This window comes from Trachurus trachurus, assembly GCF_905171665.1.
Source record: "Trachurus trachurus genome assembly, chromosome: 7".
Classification (NCBI taxonomy): domain Eukaryota; kingdom Metazoa; phylum Chordata; class Actinopteri; order Carangiformes; family Carangidae; genus Trachurus; species Trachurus trachurus.
Window position 1 is genome coordinate 24,956,783 of NC_139901.1, and position 18,322 is coordinate 24,975,104.

Consider the following 18,322-nt stretch of genomic DNA (forward strand, 5'->3'; position numbering starts at 1 on the left):
TGCTGATTGTATGTGTGTGTGTACCTGTTGGTGCTTTAGTCTTTTCAAATATAAGTTTCTTCATCCAAATATCAAAAAGCAATTAAGCGTAACAGAACAAACGAATCCGAAACTCAATTACAGATTCAATGAGAGTTGTTTCTAAAAGTTTGGCATTAAAAGCCATAGGATATTATATGTAACGCTGCTACAATAACACATTCATTCATGGACGCTCCACATAAACACAAATGTTCAGAGCTTATTATTTCAACAGGAAATTCCCAGCGTGAATCCAAACACAAGATTCCTCCTTTTTTGTCCCCCTCTCTCTCTCTCTCTCTCTCTCTCTCTGTCTCAAAGCCTCTGTTGTTCAGGCCCCGAGTCAGTTTGTGTTTGTGCCGCAGCCACAAGTCGTTTGCTCACAGCTACGGTGCTGATTAAAGGAAAAAAACTCAGTATCACCTGCAAACAGCTCTGTTGACTGTGGTGAACCCCATCAAAGACTTGTTCCCATTCTGTCAACACAAAGCCCACCTGTTGTCCTGAGGGGGACACGGTGCAATTTGAGCTCCACCTTGTCTTCAGCGCAGACCTTCGGCAAACAGCAAGCGACTGTGTGAGAAAATGTGTTTGCACATGTAAATGAAAGCATTGAAGTCTGCGTGGCTCATTATTTAGGAAATTTATCTTTTGCTGTTTGTGTTGCACCAAAACCTCCTTTTTTTTAAAAAAAAGTCTGTATAGAGGATTTTCCCTCGGCCTTAAATTGGTGTATTTTTTTTATTTATTCAGTCTTTGTGTTTGTTATCACTGTGGATATTCTTAACTAAATATACCCCCCTCTCTTCCATTCAACACTGTAATGCTTTGTCTGGGATGTAGATAAAGAGCTGAGCGGAGCCACAGTAGAAGGGAGATTAGAGAAGACAAGACGATGGGGATAAAACGGCCCGAGAAGCCGAGAGAGTGAGACAAGGAGACGGGAGATTTGGAAATTGAGATTCAGAGAGAAACATACAAGCTGCAGATCTGTCTCACTTCAGCTCCCGTCTCCCTCGCTTGCAAAGACTTCAGACTCAAACCCGGGTCTCTGCGGAGACGGGGAAACCCATCATACAAACACAACACACGCAACACACCACTGAACAAATATAGGATCGCTTCAAGACAAAGTTTTTCTGTCTAAAATAATCCCCCACTTTCCCAAAGTTTTTCACGATGTGCAGTGTGAGGTTTGTTTTTACACATAATATTGACCTTCATGGATTGAACAGAGTGTATATGTAACAATGAGTGAGCAGAGATATGTACATTATGAGCCGAGGCAATTAACATAGTTTGCTCTTCATGCTCTTTCACCGTTTTCCTACAACAATCCTCTTACTGTTGGCTAGATTAATGATATCCTCTATAAGCTTCTCAATTAGGTTTTAACATAAGCCACCAAGTCTAGTGTATCTACCAGTCATTCTCCCTCATATTGTTTGTATTCTCTTCTTTCTTTTTTTTTTTTTACACTGCGTTGCACTCATAGTCCATGAGAGATAACTTTGCACATTGTGGCTATGATGATGCAGAGAAGAGAGGATGGATGTCCTAATGCTTCTCTCTGCAGGAGATCGTATTGCTGCGCGGTGTTTCTTTACATGACCCTGTCTCTCCAGCGTTAATAGCGACTTTTCAGGTCAATATCTTCGCTGCTGTGGTTTCGAAGTTTGTGATCAGGTGGTCGGAGAGTGAGACGCTCACGGAGGTGGAGACTAGAGAGCAGCTTCACGTCCAGTCTTCTTTTCTTTTTTTTTTTGCTCATAGATGAGTCTGTTGTTAGTCAGACTGGCTCATTATAAGACTGTAATATTAAACAGCTTGGACTGGCTCAGGTTTATGGCCAACGTTACCATGGTAACGGGCTGATCAGTGACACCTGTGCGGGAAAAAACAAGGAGAACGTGGCTCTTAATTTGTGGTTTGTTAACATTGTTATAGAGAGAGAAATGAGAAAGGAAATAGTTTTGGAAACCAGAGCCATATTATTTTCTAAATCAGATTTTTCATTTCACTTTTTATTGTTTCTCTCTCTTTCTGAATTTCCTAAGAGAAATATCATTGTTGCAGTTGAATCCCCCTCAGAAATAGAGTTGGAGGTTGGAGGTGGTACCTCAGTCAGCCATTTTTTTTTTATTGAAAAAAGTCATGCATTTTCCCAGAATTCATTGTTCCTTAAGAATTAACCTGTTATATGCAACAGATGAATTCAGACATCTATATGAAATCAGACTATTTGTTCTATCCAAGCACCAGTTGTCTGTGAAATAAGCCCCTGGTCTGCTTGTAGGACTCACTTTAAAAAAAAAACCTCACATCTGAATTGTGTTACGATGACACAACACGCACCTAAACCTGAGTTATGTGCCATTATTGCAGTGTTTAGCTTTGCCGTATAGTCTTTATGACCTCCTTAGCGGACGCCGTTGCGTGATTGCTTCTCTAATTAGCTCATTTACTCATCTCTATTGCGAGCGTCTGATGAGTACGTGCAGCCATAAACCGTGCCAGATGTTGATGTTGCCGCAGTTGTGCGCTCGGCGATGGAGGTTGTCACACTCCAGCCCCTCAGCAAGGAGGCTGCAGTCGAAGAGAAGGTCTTTGAGGTGCATTTATGCATGACGGCAAATTGACCCGATGTTTGTTCTGTCTGGAAATAGTCCCGTCAACACTGGGACGGAGAGGGGAGGGATTCTCACAGAGGCTACTCAAAGTTCAAAACACTCTTCTTGCCCGAAGGCCAAGCACAACACCTTGGCAGCGTGACTCACTCATTCCTGTGTAGAGTCGGTGCAACCTTGTCTTTGAGATTCTCTGTCTGTGCCGACCGAGAGGAAGGTTGTTTCCCCTTGATCCACCTCTGCACTTCCAGATGTTTTGCAAACATAACAACAACATAACTTTAATTTATAGGTGAGTCGGAGTCTGCCAGGGAGATGTTCACTGAAAACTGAAGGTTGTGTTTGAGTAAAAGGCGTCTGACTTTCCTCATTTCTCTGTGCGCAGTCATGGTAAACAACATACCTCCATTATGTGCAGTACAAAGCAACACCATGCTTTGACCTGTCTGCTCACTCTACTGGCTTGTTAGGATTTCTCAAAGCTCAGATTGTGGCCAGAGGGAGCCGTTCTGTAACCATCATGTCATACCTACTACACACTGTTACGGCACGCACTTGTTCCACTACTCTGGATTATGTTTGTTTACAGCGTGTAGATAGTGTGTAGTGTAGTGTAGTGCTTGTGTGTAATAATAACTTTTACTTATAAAGCAATGTTCTTAACAAGGTTGCATTTGAAAAAAAACAGATAAGAGAAAATAATTTTAATTGAAAATTTCAGGCGTCTGATGGCAAGAATTCATCATATGGTTAATGCGCACAGTTGAAAACAGTGACACAATCCAAAATGTAAAATGTTACTTAAAAGCTGGAAAACCTTAGTTGGCGTGTATTGAGATTCAGCTGTTGTACTGTATTTACTGTATTTTTTTTCTTAACGTCTATGATTAATTATTTAGACAACAAATGTCACAGATTAGACCCTGATCAATTATGTATTTCTTTTTGTACCAATACCATAAACAGTATTCTTGAGTTTTGATACAATTGTAGTACCAGTCAATATATTTATTTACCCTTAGAATCAGAATCAGAACTTATTTGTCATTGTACAACAGCACAACGAGATTAAAAGCTATAAAGTGCAACCACACATAGAAACAAGACAGTAACGCAATCAGTGCTGACATTCAGTTATTCAACAATCAACAATGTGTATGGATTAGGTGACAGTGCAAGTGCATTGATTGATGACTAGTAGGGTAAAATATGAGAGTATATGTATAACAATGTAAAAAGTAAATAAATAAGAGATATGTATACAGTATAGGCTGTCAGTTCTTAGTAATTAGCTTTCGTACGGTTTTCATGGTTACTACCTACAGTAACCAGACTCTGCCTCTACCACCCTGGACCCAAGGATGTTTCTAAGAGCTGTGACAGATACATAGTTAACACAACATCTAACACTTAAAAAATGTCAGTGGGCCCCCGCTGGCTGGTCTGGTAGAGCACATACCGCTCAGGCTCAGTCCTTACCTGACGGCCATTGGTTCCTGTCTGACCTTTGGCCCTTTGCTGCATGTCATCCATGTCGTCTCCTCTCTGTCTCTCTCTCGAACTTTCCTATCATCATCTCTCACTGTCCTTCTCCAATTACAGGCCAAAACTGCCCCAAAAATAACTTCAGTGCTCTCTGGTGGACAAACTATGGAATATTTGTCTTTTCTGTGCATCTGCTATACGCTTGTATGGACATGATTAAGTTATGGGCTCAGCTCTACCGCAAGCAGAAGCAGATCCAAGCGTGGTATGATTTATTACTAACGTCCACAGGTGTAAAAGCACACAGAGGCACGTTATTATGACACTGCTAAGACATCATCACCCTGCCTCGGCAGAACATCGGAGTCACCGGGTTAATGAGGTCAAAACAAGGGAACGTCTTGTGCGCTTGAATCTTTTAATTCCCCCTTCAAACTTTCAGGTCCCAGGCAGGACGCTGTACAGTCTAATTACCCAGTTTAACGAACACCTCGCCTCCTCAGACAGCACCTGAGGGATGTGGCCTCTGAGAGCGTGACAGGATTAAGGCAGCCATGACATTACTTGGTTAGTGGAGGTTGCTGCTCTTCCCTGTTGCCTCCAGCAGCCAGTCATAATAATCCTGGAGCTCCTCTGGTGTCTCTGTGCTTTCACACAGATGAGCTGAATAGACTGAGCATGAGAATTGATCTGGTCATAAAAGAAAAAAGGCTGCAGAGGAAGAGGAGGAGGAGGAGGAGGAGGAGGAGGAGGCACAGCAGAAGATGTCTCTGTCTTTGCACAAGTGCGCCCAAGAGAACAGGTATTGGCTTCTTACTGAAGAAGAAGATCTTATCAGGGTGAATGAGAACCAGTTGCATTATTCACTCACTGTGTGCTGTGCACCATCCCAGTGTATGGTAGCGAGTGAACCGGTCAGCTTTAACTTGATCAGAATGCCTAAAGGCTTCTCTGAAATCTCAAAGTAGGCTGCTGGCAAAGAGCACCATGTTTCTTCTTTAATTATTCATCCATCCCATGGGAGTGCATTTTTATTTACTCTCCAGTCTGTTGGCCACAATATAATATTGTTTGGTGATTATAATAAGAATGCAGTTGTCCTTGAAAATCCTGCTGCAGAATAAGACGAGTTTCATGCCTCTGCATCTGACTGGAGTGCGGGTTCTCGTCACACTGTAAAGAAGCAGATTCCACATTCAAGCCGAAGCAGCTAGAAGGAATATAATATGTACAAGACCTAAGCTGCAGTATACAACATTGAAACCACTGCTGCCTCAAAAAGGAGGCTACACAGAAGCAGGTTGCAGTGGTTTAACTCCACCTTCTAATGGCAACGGTTGCATGATTTCCCTCAAATGAGATTTGGCGTTTTTGACAAGGCAATTTCTTTTGTCCAATTTAGGAGCCGAAGCCAATATTAATGAACTTGGATGCCTGTTTCTTCTCATTTGAATAGTGAGTCAGATGCCTGGGAGTTCTGTGCTGAAACCAAAAAGGCACGAGCCCAGAATCTTTTTCTTTTTCTGTCCTTTCAGGGAATAAAAACCTGCGCTTGCTTGGGATTGAAATATTCACAGTGCCGTTGTAAAGTGCATAGCAAATGAAAGGAGTGTGTGTGTGTGGGGGGGGGAAGTAGTTAAAGTTTGATTGGGTGTAACCCAGCCTGCACTCTCTTTAATGATGTAGAGAGGAGTGTCCTCTGAAAATTGGAAACTGCCTCCGTCCGTCCGCTCTCTCTCCGACTTCTCCTCGGCCCCGAAACGCTCCATCCACAGTTGTTTCTGTGTGTGGCAGCCATCTTGCCAGTCTCGACTGACTGCTCTGGACCACTCTACTGAGCTGTGTGACAGACAGCATTAGGGCGAAGGGTCCCAGGACACTACCAACCAACCAACCACCCTTTTCACACACGCACACACATGCCACGCCCCTTTAAAAAACATCTTTCTCTTCTATTAATCTGGTTTGCTAAATATTCCAGTTCTCACACCCTCCTCCCTTCTTTTTCAAGACCTGTCTTACTCCTTCTACCCCCCCCCCAATCCACCTCCTTTTCTTCACATCAGCTATACACACCCTCGGATACACTGCCTCCGGTTTCGAGACAAGGGGATTTGACTTGCATGAGGTCTTGGCCTATGCATCTCTCCATTTAAGGAGCTCTGAGTGTGTGTGCATGTGTGTTTTGTTGCGTGTGTGTGTGTGCTGGTGTGTAAAGCGCATGCTAATGCGGGTCGGTCTTGGTCCTCGGGATCAGACTGAAGATGACAATCCAGGGGGCACATTGTGTGGGCCAGCAAACTGAGCTCCACAGATGGGAGGAGAGAAAGGGAGACAGAGGGCTGTAGACAGAGGGAGAGGGAGAAGGAGAGGGAGAAGGAAAGGGAGAGGGAGAGGGCCGACATCCACAGACCCACTTCACTTTTTTACTTCATTTTCGATTCGCCCTGCTCAGATCCAGTAGCCACTATGAAACCAGCTTTTGTGAGTATTGATTCCCTTACAGGCAGCAACCTCCACTGGAGGCTCATTAATCTTATCTACCTGCCATGAATGAACTGAATGGGAAAATAATTGATGCTCTCTAGCATTTCTGTGTATATTATATTTCTTGTAAAAGCCTGTTGGGTTGTTGTGTGCTGATTGAAGCGTGATGCTTTATTTGCTGAATCCAGCACTGTGGAATGAGGAAGGGGGGGGGTAAAAGTCTCATCCATTTCCTCAGGTTGTCTTTCTGCTTTGGAGTGTGTTCTGTAAAAAGTTAATCCTCTGTGGCATTTTCTGCCACAATTCACGTAGCATGTCTTTGTTCCTTTTTTTTTTGCCTTCTCGTGTCGTCGTGTTCAGAAACTCATTGTGGATTTGAGGTAGCTTTTATTTTTCTGTTCTGGCCTTGGAGTTTGTTACAGACAGAAGCCTCACGTATTTGACCTGCTGAGATCAAACTAAACTGTGGGTGTGTGTGTCACGGCCTGGTGCAGCCGGCAGGGGAAATCTATTCTCTAATCCCCACCGGGGGGGTGGGGTGGGGGCAACACAGGACAGCCACAGGGGGGCAGAGACATGCAGCCACTACTGACTTCCTCTCGCTTCAATCACTGGAGAAAAGTGATGAAGCCCTTTCTGCTCCGAGTTGAACAAAGTCTTTCAACTTATTTCACCTTTCATTGGAAGATGTGTATTCCCTACATCCTGTAGGGATGAGCTGACAAAGTTTTCGAATTTGTTTGGAAGAGACGCTGTCCCTTAAAGCAGCAGCAGCAGCAGCAGCAGCGTGACATTGGGCTATTTCAGGAGGACGTTGATGGGGACTGCTGACAGTGCTTTGTCCCATCGTGCCACTGAGGTGTTGGCATCCCCCTTTTCAAGATGGTGCTGGTGGTGGTGGTGTGTTTGTGTTCCCCTTGATGCCATTCACTCGCCCATAGTTTTTTTTTAATTCCAACCCTTGTTTTGGTGCCAGCTTGCCAATTTGAAGCCGGTGGTCTGGGCACACTCTCTCTGCGGCAGCCTTTTGTTTCACCCTGCTCCGGCTCTGCCAGGCGTGCTTTAGCTCTCCCACCACACTCTTCTCCGTGCCTCAGTTGCTCATTGTTCAAGATTCTCAAAGCTGTCAATGCAAAAAAAAAACAAAAAAACTCTATGCTTTCAAATCCCAGGAAGACAGCAGCGGAGTTATTCTCCTCGCTCATCCTGGTGCAGCAGGCCCCCGCTGTGTGACGCATGATGAATTGGTTCATGTGTCTTTAATCTCGCCCTGAGCATCTCTCATCACTGCTAGCTCTTCAGCTGTTGACCTCCACCCTGCCGACGACTCCTGACCCCTCTTCATTGTGCCTCCTTGTTCACATTGAGCCCCTCTCACAATGGGCGCCTCTCCATTTCAGGTCTCTGTATTGATTGGATCCTGCAGCACAAAAACACAGTCCTCCCTCCCTCTCTCCTCCATTAATTCTCATGGCACCAAGCTTCTTAGTGCTCCACCATGAAATTCAGAGGCTTTTTTCTTGTTGTGGATGTGTTTTACCTTGAGGAAATCACCGGGCCGTGTCTCCTGATAAGGATATATTTACCCAGCTCCAACACAATATCACACCTGCCTTTCACGGTAGCTGCTCCCGAATCTCACCGGACCAGCTAGTATTTTTTTTTAGTTTTTTCCATTCTACTGGACAAGTGAAGCCAACACACCACCACAGAGAGCAGCTACAGTATTTCATTGTCATTGCATCCATGCATACATTTGCATTGTGTTTCAATGACAAAGCTTGGCACGCTGTCTTTACCTGCAGTGTGAGCGTGTTTAAGATGCAACCAGTCGTTTCTCTTCTTCCTATACGCTGCAGTTCGAGTCATTCACAAAGGCACCCTGAGGGTTTTGCAGATGCAGCAAATCGGGGGGGACCTGCTACTACAACCTCTGTTTCAATATTTAAGAGTATGTTGGCGGGTCTTATCTCCTGAGAGCCAAAGAGGAGCGGGATCACGGCTCCTTGTTGGTCCCCCTCTGCTCATTGCTGAGGACTGATGCCATGGACTGAAGCATTATCCCCCCTCCAGTACACACCTCGGTCACTTTATGAGACGAGAGCATTGCCACTGCCCTCATTACCGCAGGAGTTACAACAGCTCAGTGAGTGAGTGTAATTTCACATATTGGAGCTCTGATTAATGCCACTGCTCATCAGCGGCTTCTTAAACGGCTCTGTCCTGCTGAGGCCCAGTAATTTATGCCATTATGAATGCAACACAAAAACGTCACATTGAGACTTCTCTTTCTTATTTATTGCAGAAGACATGTCCATGCCATGCTGTAGAGAGCACATGCAGTAGCCAATGAACAGAAATGAGTTTTTTGTTTTTTCTTATCTTTCACATCTCTGCTGGAAAAATTTCAGCTTCCTCATGGCAAGCCTTCTATTCCCTTTTATTTGTGGTATTTATATTGTTTGGGTTGTTAGCACTCTTAAAAGAAAAGACACTTTAGGAAATACACTCACTTGATCACTTGCCAAGAGTTAGATAAGGAAAATCAATACCACTCTCCTACAGCATATGGTAAATATGAAGCCACAGCCAACGGACACTTGGCTCAGCTTAGCTTAGCATAAAGACTGGAAACAAGGGGAAAAGGCTAGCCAGGATTGGTCAAGAGATCACTAATTAACAAATTTGGTTTCATTTATTTAATCAGTAGAAAAAAACAGAAATGTTGAAATGACTGAGTGGTTTTACAGAGGACTGTGTGTCCGACAGTCTCTTGGCCAGTAGCAGTGACTTTCTGGAGTCGACTGAACACCGGTTGCCTTGCAGCCAAAGCAAGAAATAGCTGGGCACAAACCTTAATTATTAAATGAATGTAGGTTTTCTACAGATTAAAACAACACACACCGTCACAGGTGCTTTTATGCTTCTTTCTTCGGATGTGGCCTGACTAACTGTCATCTCCAGTCTTTGTGCTAAGCTAAGCTAACCAAGTTCTGGCTGTAGCTAACATGGGAGCGTCATCTTCTCACCTATTTGTCTTTTAAAAAACAAAAAGCTGCAGCTTTAATATATTGATCTCTTCCTTTATTTCGGTGGGGGGGAAGCAAATCTAAGGAAACGAAACAGTAGTGATGTATTTTTGCTGAGTCATTGGGGGTCTTTGCTCAGGTAGGAGAAGTGCTGCCAGTTCACCACCGTCAGTCGTGTTTAATGAGTGATAAAGCGAACATGTGGCGCTGATAGATGGAGGTTATTTGTCGAGTGTGTGTGTGTGACTAATCTACCATCTGTTTAATATGCAGGACTCTAATCAACAGTATGGAGACATAACAGTGTACAGATGGACAATGTGATCTTCCCTCTGCCCTTTGTCGCACAACCCTCCGGTCCTCCCTTTCTTTGATAGAAGCGAGGTGTTTTGAGCGCTGAGAATTAAAGTTGAATGTGAAAATAACAAGCTAGGGTAAAAATATAAAAGTTACATATTTCACTGTACACTGAAGCTCGGAGTGTGTCTTAATTTCATCACTTTTCTGTTCTAAAATCTTTCCATTCCACCGACTCTTCGACCCTTTAATCATTACAAACACATCGCTTATGCACAAGACATACCGAGCTTTCCATTTGAAATAGGCGTTGAATGTTTTCAGTATCGGCTGTGTAGAGGATCTGTGTATGAAACAAAGCCCTGCCAGAGGATAGCTGGCACAGGGTGTAGGTACAGCAGCTGAACAGAAAAAAGTCAACACAAAATCCCTGGATTCTCTCTCAGCAGACACAGACGACTTCTGCCTCCGCAAAACAACGAAGATCTAGTTCCTTTGACAGAGTAAGACGTCTCATCTTCATAAAAAGAAATACCTCCTGGTCTGGTCCTGGGTTTATTTTATTTTTTTGTCTGTTCTGTCCTCTTCTGGGGCATTCTTTGTAGAGGTAGATTGGGATACTTTCAAGGTTTAATGAACCCTTTTGAAATGACATAATCATAGTGATTATTCATTTCTTTTTCTGCGCAAGTCTAGAAGCTTTCAGGTGCTATTAACTATCCAGTCTGACAGCAGCCCAGTTAAATAGATGCATCACTCCTCAAAGTTAGTTTTCTCTCTCTCCTCCTCCTCCTCTCACAGACGTTTCTCTTTTAATTACAAACCATTTACTGAACATCCATATGCTGATTGATGACGAGAACCTAACAAATAGACTTAGGTCTCCTGATGGCACTTTGCCTTATGGGGACTGATAACCTGTCTGAAGGCTTTTAGAGCAGCAGACAGAACTTGGGCTCAGTAGCCAGTGGCACCGTTTTCAGATAAAATATTTCCCCCCCTTGAAAAAAGGCACAGAAAAGGCAGCTATTCATTCCACTTTATAAAACATGCCCATATCCACAAAAAGAGCTGGAGTGACAGCACCTGACAGATATGACAGCAGCACTGTCAGTTTCTACCCCTTCAATTTTCTACACTTTCTCCCAGAGTCTATGCATGCTCAGCCCTGCAGTGGTCGAAGGGTGGGTGCCATGTTTCAGTTCTGTGTGACAGGTGTAATATCGACTCGGTGACCCACTGCTGCTCCGACGCCCTCATGAATGCATTATTCTGATTGGAAACGTCCGCATGTGTGCATGTAGATGACTTGTAGACATCGGGGACCATGCTGGGAGACAACACCTCAGTAATGTTCACATGCATCCTGTAGAGATGCATGAAATAAGACGAGATAACATGGGAGTCGAGGAATCTTTTTAGTTTAAGTGTCCCTCTGTTGTGTTTTTTTCCTCAGTCTCTTTGTATTTCACTGTGTACTTTGAGCCTCAGCTGCCTTGAAACAATAGCTAATTGTTACAAGTGTTACTGGAGCAAAACATCATGACACACATAGTTTAACCTGACACAATTTCTGTTTCATTTCTTTTTTTCTCTTTCAGCTCTTTCTGATTGCCCCGACAAAACTTTTGCTTTGTTATCATTTATGCCCGGTTGTGAAACTGGGATGTCTTTGTAAATTAGCATTGTTTTGGCTGCAGGCAGCAGCAGCATCTCGTCTGCTGCCTGCAGCCCAGCGCCAGTAAGTCGTCCAATACGAGACAATGGAAATTACTTTAATGCTGTGGCCATAAATGAGATATAAAGGCAATCAATCATGTTGCAGAAGATGCTATTTAAATTATTCTAATTTATTTACATTTCTTCATAAAACCACTGATACTGACTTTTCTCTTGCTGAAGGTTCCCTCAGCGCTGTCGTTTGCCTTTGCAGAGTGACTGTATTATCTGGTGGTTTATTGTCTAAGGCATGGGGACTTTTGCTGGTGAGAGGTGGAGGTAAAAAAGAAAATGTGATGGCGTCTTCAGGCTCTCACCTCTCTGTGTTCTCTTCCTGTCCTCAGATCGAGAAGATCATGACACTGATTGGTGCCGGCATCGATTTTTCCAGAGATCAGCAATATGCTACCCCAGGTAGAGTATGATCATTATTACCTTTTTCATTCCATTGAATGTTACTATCATTATCAATGAAAGCTGAAAATTTGAGGGGAAAATGGTTCACTACTCTTGCATTATTAATCTCCTAAGCATCTTGCTGCGAGCTCACCAGGCCTGAGCATAAAAAAAAAAAAACCCAATGTCTGTGTTTGGCCAAAGGCGGAGTCTTCAGTGGGCAGATTTAGACTGAAATTCATTTCCTCCAAGCCTTTAAACAGCCTTTCCAAGTATGTGGTGCATTCAGGTGCCAACAGAACTCCAGCTTTCTGTACTGTAGTAAACCTGGTGAGATTTTCCTTGTAATCATCCACAAAGTTTTTTTTATTTTTATAAGTGTCTACAAGGGAAATCGAACAGGTGACAATGGGGGACGTATCTGGTAACAGATTGCACTTCAGTCAACAACAGAAGACAATAAAACATTTAATGCAGGCAGACAGTTGGTCTGGTTTAATGAAGCAAATGAGGAGAGGGAGCAGCATCAGCAACCACAGAGAAAGGTGCACGACCGGTCAGAAGTGTGACAACTCCTCCATTTCTCCAGCTTGTTCTTGAAATCCTCAGTGTTTCTGAAATTAGAACTTTAATCTAAGCCGAACCCACTTTCTACAGAAGAAATCTAATATTGTTCAGAGAAGTCGTTCCAACACCGATACAGAAGTTCCCATTATTGTGTTGGACTGGAAGGCAGTTCTGTCTAGTTCAGGACACTCTGGAGACTGTGTGGCTTTTCAGTCTTATGACGTTCTAGGTCGTTATATCTTGCTGCAGGATGAAGCCCCGACCAATCAGTCTGTCTTCAGAAACAGAATCAGAGAACTTTATTGATACTCAGGGGGAGCTACAGTTGCTCCCTCAGTGACTAATAGAAAATGTGAAGTATATATGAAAGAGAAACATAATTGTATCCTTATACTTAACCTTCTGATAGAAATATGTAGCATTGCTTCCTGCTGTACTGTTATTTCCTAATGATGCATCAGTGGCTGAAGTAACAGTTTGTTCCAACATAAATATTCACACCTGAAGGAAGTGTTGGCATACATTTTCATCTAAATTTACTGCTGAAGCTGTAATTTGACCATTATTAATTCACACGTTGTCTCAGCTGCTGTTGACCTCCACTTTTTTTATTACCACTTATCTAAAAATACCATTAAAGGTGATTGACTAGATGTGAGTTGCTCCAAATTTCTATAAGTAACAAGTAGAAAAAAATGGTGGTGTTCTGAAACTTTTGACAGATAGCATAAATAAAATAGAGGTTCATTCTCTGTGTCCTTTTTTCTGAGGCGCTGACTCCGAGCTGTGCTGTGCGACACAAAACCAGAAGTGCTTTTAAGCCACTCGGGGTCCGATCGGGTCAAGCACTGGTCTCTAAACTCAAGTTGAAAGTTAGCAAGTGTATCTTTATTTTATGACCAAAGTGCCTGAGAGACACAATATTAGATCTCGCCTTGCGTTCTGCATTGTAATGTCTTGGTGTTAAGGATTCTGCACCGACCCTCCTCTTAGTCCTTTGGGTTTTTGAGGAGCCTGTCGTCGGGACTGATAGATGGCTCCTGGGGACCGTAGCTATAACCCAAACAATCGACTCCTTTCCCTTCAGCCTTTATCCCTCATTATCCAACATTCGCTTTAGCCACATTATAAGACATTTGCGCCTTGCAGCAGATCCACTTTTTCCTATGCACAAAGTTGTCTGTCTTCTCATCCCACCCCTCTTGTTTCTTCATGCCCTGCACTGGAGTGAGCTGTTTAAATATTAACCACTACGTATGTCAGGGGGATGAGCTCATTTTGCTTTGTAGACTTGAGGAAAGCTGAGACCACTGCAGTAAAGTAGTTAGCGCCCCATCACTGCCTGCATCTGCATCTGTCTGCTCTATAAGAACCCGCTCCTCTGCATATAGTATATGCGATTCTCAAGCTTTTAGCTGCCACGCTCATGAAGGGTGCTGCTGTCAGGAGGCCACGGAGGGACTCGCAAAGGAGAAGAGGCTCTCTGTTTGATGCACATGTGAGAAGCCCCCCCACACCCCTACCCCTCATCTTCTGATTTGCCTCTTGTCAGTGTTGACTGGAGAGCTGTGTTGTCACTGGCCGATTGGCTCTGTGCCTGCAGTCACTTTTTTTTACTTTTCTCTTCGCTACTGAGCTACTTGTACATCAGAGAGGAAGAGATGATGGTGGAGGAGATCATACGGAGTGTGAGAAAAGACTTGTAAAGGGTGACACACACAGACAGAAGATGCAGAAACTCAAGCACATGCGACTAATGAGGGGTGGTGGTGGTCTGTGGCTGAAACCATAGCTCGCACTGACAAAGAGCAGCCACCTGCAGTGTTTCAGAGAGAGAGAGAGGGAAGAGGGAAAGAGAGAGAGGGAGAGGGGTGAGGGGAGGGAGGAGTGGGGAAGCGCATGCATTGAGTGGAGAGAGAGAGAAAGAGAGGGAGAGAGAGAGAGAGAGTACGGGAGGAGAGAGGAATTGCAGGCAGCAGTATTGTGAACAACCAGGACAATAGAAGGACGCCACCTCGGCATCTGTAGGATTAGATGGTCCATTCTTCAGCCTGGAGACGACTGCAGGAGATTTTTCTTTTTTTTTTTTTTTTGCTTTTTGCTGGACTGGACCACGTCTTGCAAACTGAGAGAGAGAGTGAGGGAGAGGCACAATTTTTGCACTCTCTTGTCAGCGGAAGAGTTCAATTACCAAAGTGCTCTTTGAAGTAGCTGATTGGATCTTTGAGTGGATTTTTTTTTTTTTTTTTTTTCGCTTGACACATTTTCAAGCAGCTGGAGTGACCAGGATGGGATTCATGGTTTGGAAATCTCCTCAGGAACAGGACGGGATTTTGTAGCAGTTGAAGAGATGAGAGCAAGAAAAGAACATGAATATTTAAGCTGTTTATTTTACACATTGATTTTAATTCAGCTTATGATACCTTGTTTGTTAATGTAAGTTTGCAACTTGGTAACTCTTTTCTTGGACAGAAAAATGATATGTGCTGTTAACTGTGTTGAATTCAGTTATCAAATCTAGACTCAAAGACAACTACACCTAATTTAAGTGAGAAATAATTAATTCCTGTGTGAGCGCTTTGCTTTGAAAGTGAGTTAAAACATAAAAGTAACCCGTTCAAAGCAGTAGAGACATTCATCTCTTCCTCTGTAGGTGAGGCTGGGGCTGCTGACAGCCGTCACAGCTGCTTTTATTCATGATCAATCTCAGCTCGCTGCAGTCACGTTAGCCCCTTCTCCATTTTCTCTCTGTCCGGCTGCTCTCCATGTGAACACTGTGGCAGGTTCTGGGGTCTGTGAATCAGGAATGAGATTAATTCGATAATTAACTGTTTCCTGCCTCTGTCCACAAGTTTTTCAAAGAACTTCCCTCTCAGCTGAAACAAATCTCCTCCCCTGGAAAACCTGTTAGGAGCTGCTGCTCTCCTCTGACTCCTGTGACTTTCTCCTCATGACAAATCTGGAGCTTAATTAAATCAGCAGCAGGCTTGTGTTTTTGGACAGAAAATGTTACCTCCTGACGTGAGGTAGCACCGTGTTGATTTGAAAGTGTGTTTTTTTTTGTTTTTGTTGCCATGTTCCTGGCTGACTGTCACAGCTGAGAGTTTTGCTGATATCAGCTGGTTGTCAACCAGCTCGTATCCCCTCCTCGTCTCCCCCTCGTCACCCCTGAGATCAGGGGTCTTTAATCCGTCTTGGGTGACTGTGGTTCGGCCCCCGCTTCGCCGCGGGAGCTGACGCCCTGTCCACAGAGGACACTGTCTCCTCCGCCTTCCTGTTGCTGGTGCACTCGGCGCTGCTGGCCGAGAATGATGTGGCAATGCCACGTCTCCTCCTCAGAGTGCCGCTGCTACCGGCTGAAAGGTTTCTCCCTCCTGAAGCGCTTTCCCCTGTCGGCAGGTGCTGCAGGCCGGCTGCTGGACCAGCCCGTGGGAGACTGGCTGGAGCACGTGGGGCTGCCGCAGTACGAGAGCAAGCTTCTCCTCAACGGCTTCGACGACCTGCACTACATGGTGAGAATTGATCTCTGCTTCTATTACTTTGTTTTCTGACTCTTGTCTCACTTTTATGGCCCTTTTTTCCCCTCTTGCCTCCTCCACCGCCTCTTCCTCTCCTGCTTCACTCCAGTTTGTGCATTAATCCAATTGATGCTCCCCTCCATTAGCTGGCAGATGATCCCATTAGCTCCATCTGATGTTCAGATAGCTGATACCTCTCCCTCTGTATCATGAGCCTGGTTGTGTTTCAGTAGGAACATTGTTATATCTGGATGGATTCAGCTCATAACTCAACATCACACCATATTTTACAGAAATCAGTTAAAGAACCTCTCTTCTTAGTTAGTTAGTTAGTTTATTGTCATATACATTCAAGGTACTGTGTACAATTCAATGCAATGAAAAGCAGTGTGCCAGTCAGACACCTCTTCAACCCTCAACACAATAAAAAACAATCATAAAATAGTTAGACAACATTCAATAAAAAAATTGCACTTATTACTCGAGCTTATTCTCGTGAGAAGCTTTAGGCAGAGCATCCATCGATGTTTAGTAGACGTACAGGTTTGTTCAGTGAGACAGTAACAAACAGTTTGATCTGTGCTGTCAGATGTGTTGCTGCTTACAGCAGGTTTGATATCCTCACGCCTGGTTGTGTATTGAATCGGGAGGCTGCTGCTGCTGCCGCCGCCGCGGCCTCTCACTCACAGTCAGTGAGCCGGCAGCTGATGCCCGGCCAGAAAGGGAGGAGTGTCCCAGTGAGCAATGGGATGCTGTTGCCAAGCCGACAAGTTTATAGAGCCCCATGGTGTGCGACGCCACTGTGAGTTGGCGCCGTTGCTTTCGTTGGTAATGAAGAGTGATGGAGGGGAGGGGAGGAGAAGGAGGAGGGACCCAGCTGGTCGTCTGAGCCGGTGGCCATGTTGGAAATGAGACAGCCAACTTATGTGTCAAGATGAAAACTCTCTCTTCCTCCTCCTCCATCAAGCTCCGTCATACTCCTCTGTAACAGATAGAGTGACAGTGTCTGCAGGTTTTCATCTCATTCAAACATCACATCTGATTTGATTTGATTTGAATGGATTCGATTAAATTTGAAGAAAAATGAACGACTGAATGAATTTCCTTAATTCCTTAAAGATACTCCCACTGTGACTTGCTGCCTTTAGGTGGAAATTCTGTGTAACACACTCACTCTCAGTAGCTGTTCAATTGGACCACCTTCTAAACACAGGCTGTAAATACATAAGGCCGTGCTAAAAGACTGATTCGGCCAGTTGTTTACATTGATGGTAAATACGTCGTCTTCTCTGCTGTTGGAAGCCAGATATCAAACACTTTGGCCTCATGACAGATAGATCCATTGGAAACTCGTGTGGTCAAATGTTGGTAACTGCTAATTAGCATTCGATGTAACGACTTCGCCCGCGTTGCTGCCAATGTCATTTTGATTTACGAGGCACGACGACAAACGCAGCCCCCCGTTTATGACCTCAGCGCTTTTGTGTGTGTTAGTCTGTGACTGTGCAGATGAACAGAAGCAACGTTTCAATCCAGCGTTTCCACAGACTGTGAAATTATTGAATCAAAAGCAGCTGTTGCAAAAAAAACGATGACTGACAACGGCAACGATCAGCTAAACCAGAGTGAAATAAAATGAATAGTTCACAGTATCTACAGGTCGGGCCGCAAATGCCGCTATTAAACCAAATGCAAATTAATATTGTGGTTTCTGCTTAGGTCAAAGAAGGTCCTGGTATTTGTTACTTCCTTGTATCTTAGGACCTCTTGGGTTTGTCTTATGAAGCTTTAGCTGATTGCAGCAGAAATGACGTCATCCAGCGACAGTGAAATGTATGTGAAGTGAACATTTCATGCTCTGCTGCTGCAGCATCATGTAGCTGCAGGTGCCAAACCATGTCTGGCTAATTTCAGTGTACAATGATACTTGGTTGAATAATCTTTAATCTTCTTTACATAACCTTAGAATTGCCTCTCTTCCTTCTCACCCCGGTGTCGACACCCATGTTTAAGTCTGTGGTGAAGCCTCTGAAGTTACTCTCCGGGTTTAATCTCCCCCACTGTCTTTTCCAGTCCTTCACACTCTCCTCATCCCTGAGTCCCTGAGTGTTTTCTTTCTTTTTTTTTTTCTTTTTTATTCCCTGTGAAAGCGGTGAGCCGGCGATATTTCTGTCTT

The 18,322-nt window shown here is 44.1% G+C and overlaps 1 protein-coding gene across 3 annotated transcripts in view; it reads left to right on the top strand.

Annotated features, from left to right (window-relative positions):
- Positions 1-18,322, top strand: part of LOC310988740 (ankyrin repeat and SAM domain-containing protein 1A) — a gene marked incomplete at its 3' end in the record, with an annotated part of 67,968 nt that overhangs the window by 33,816 nt on the left and 15,830 nt on the right. For all 3 annotated transcript variants that reach the window (XM_083975439.1, XM_083975438.1, XM_083975440.1), the window contains 2 exons: positions 12,010-12,079; positions 16,028-16,140. In XM_083975439.1, coding sequence (XP_083831565.1) covers positions 12,010-12,079; positions 16,028-16,140 — 183 coding nt within the window. The remainder of the gene's footprint in view (positions 1-12,009; positions 12,080-16,027; positions 16,141-18,322) is intronic.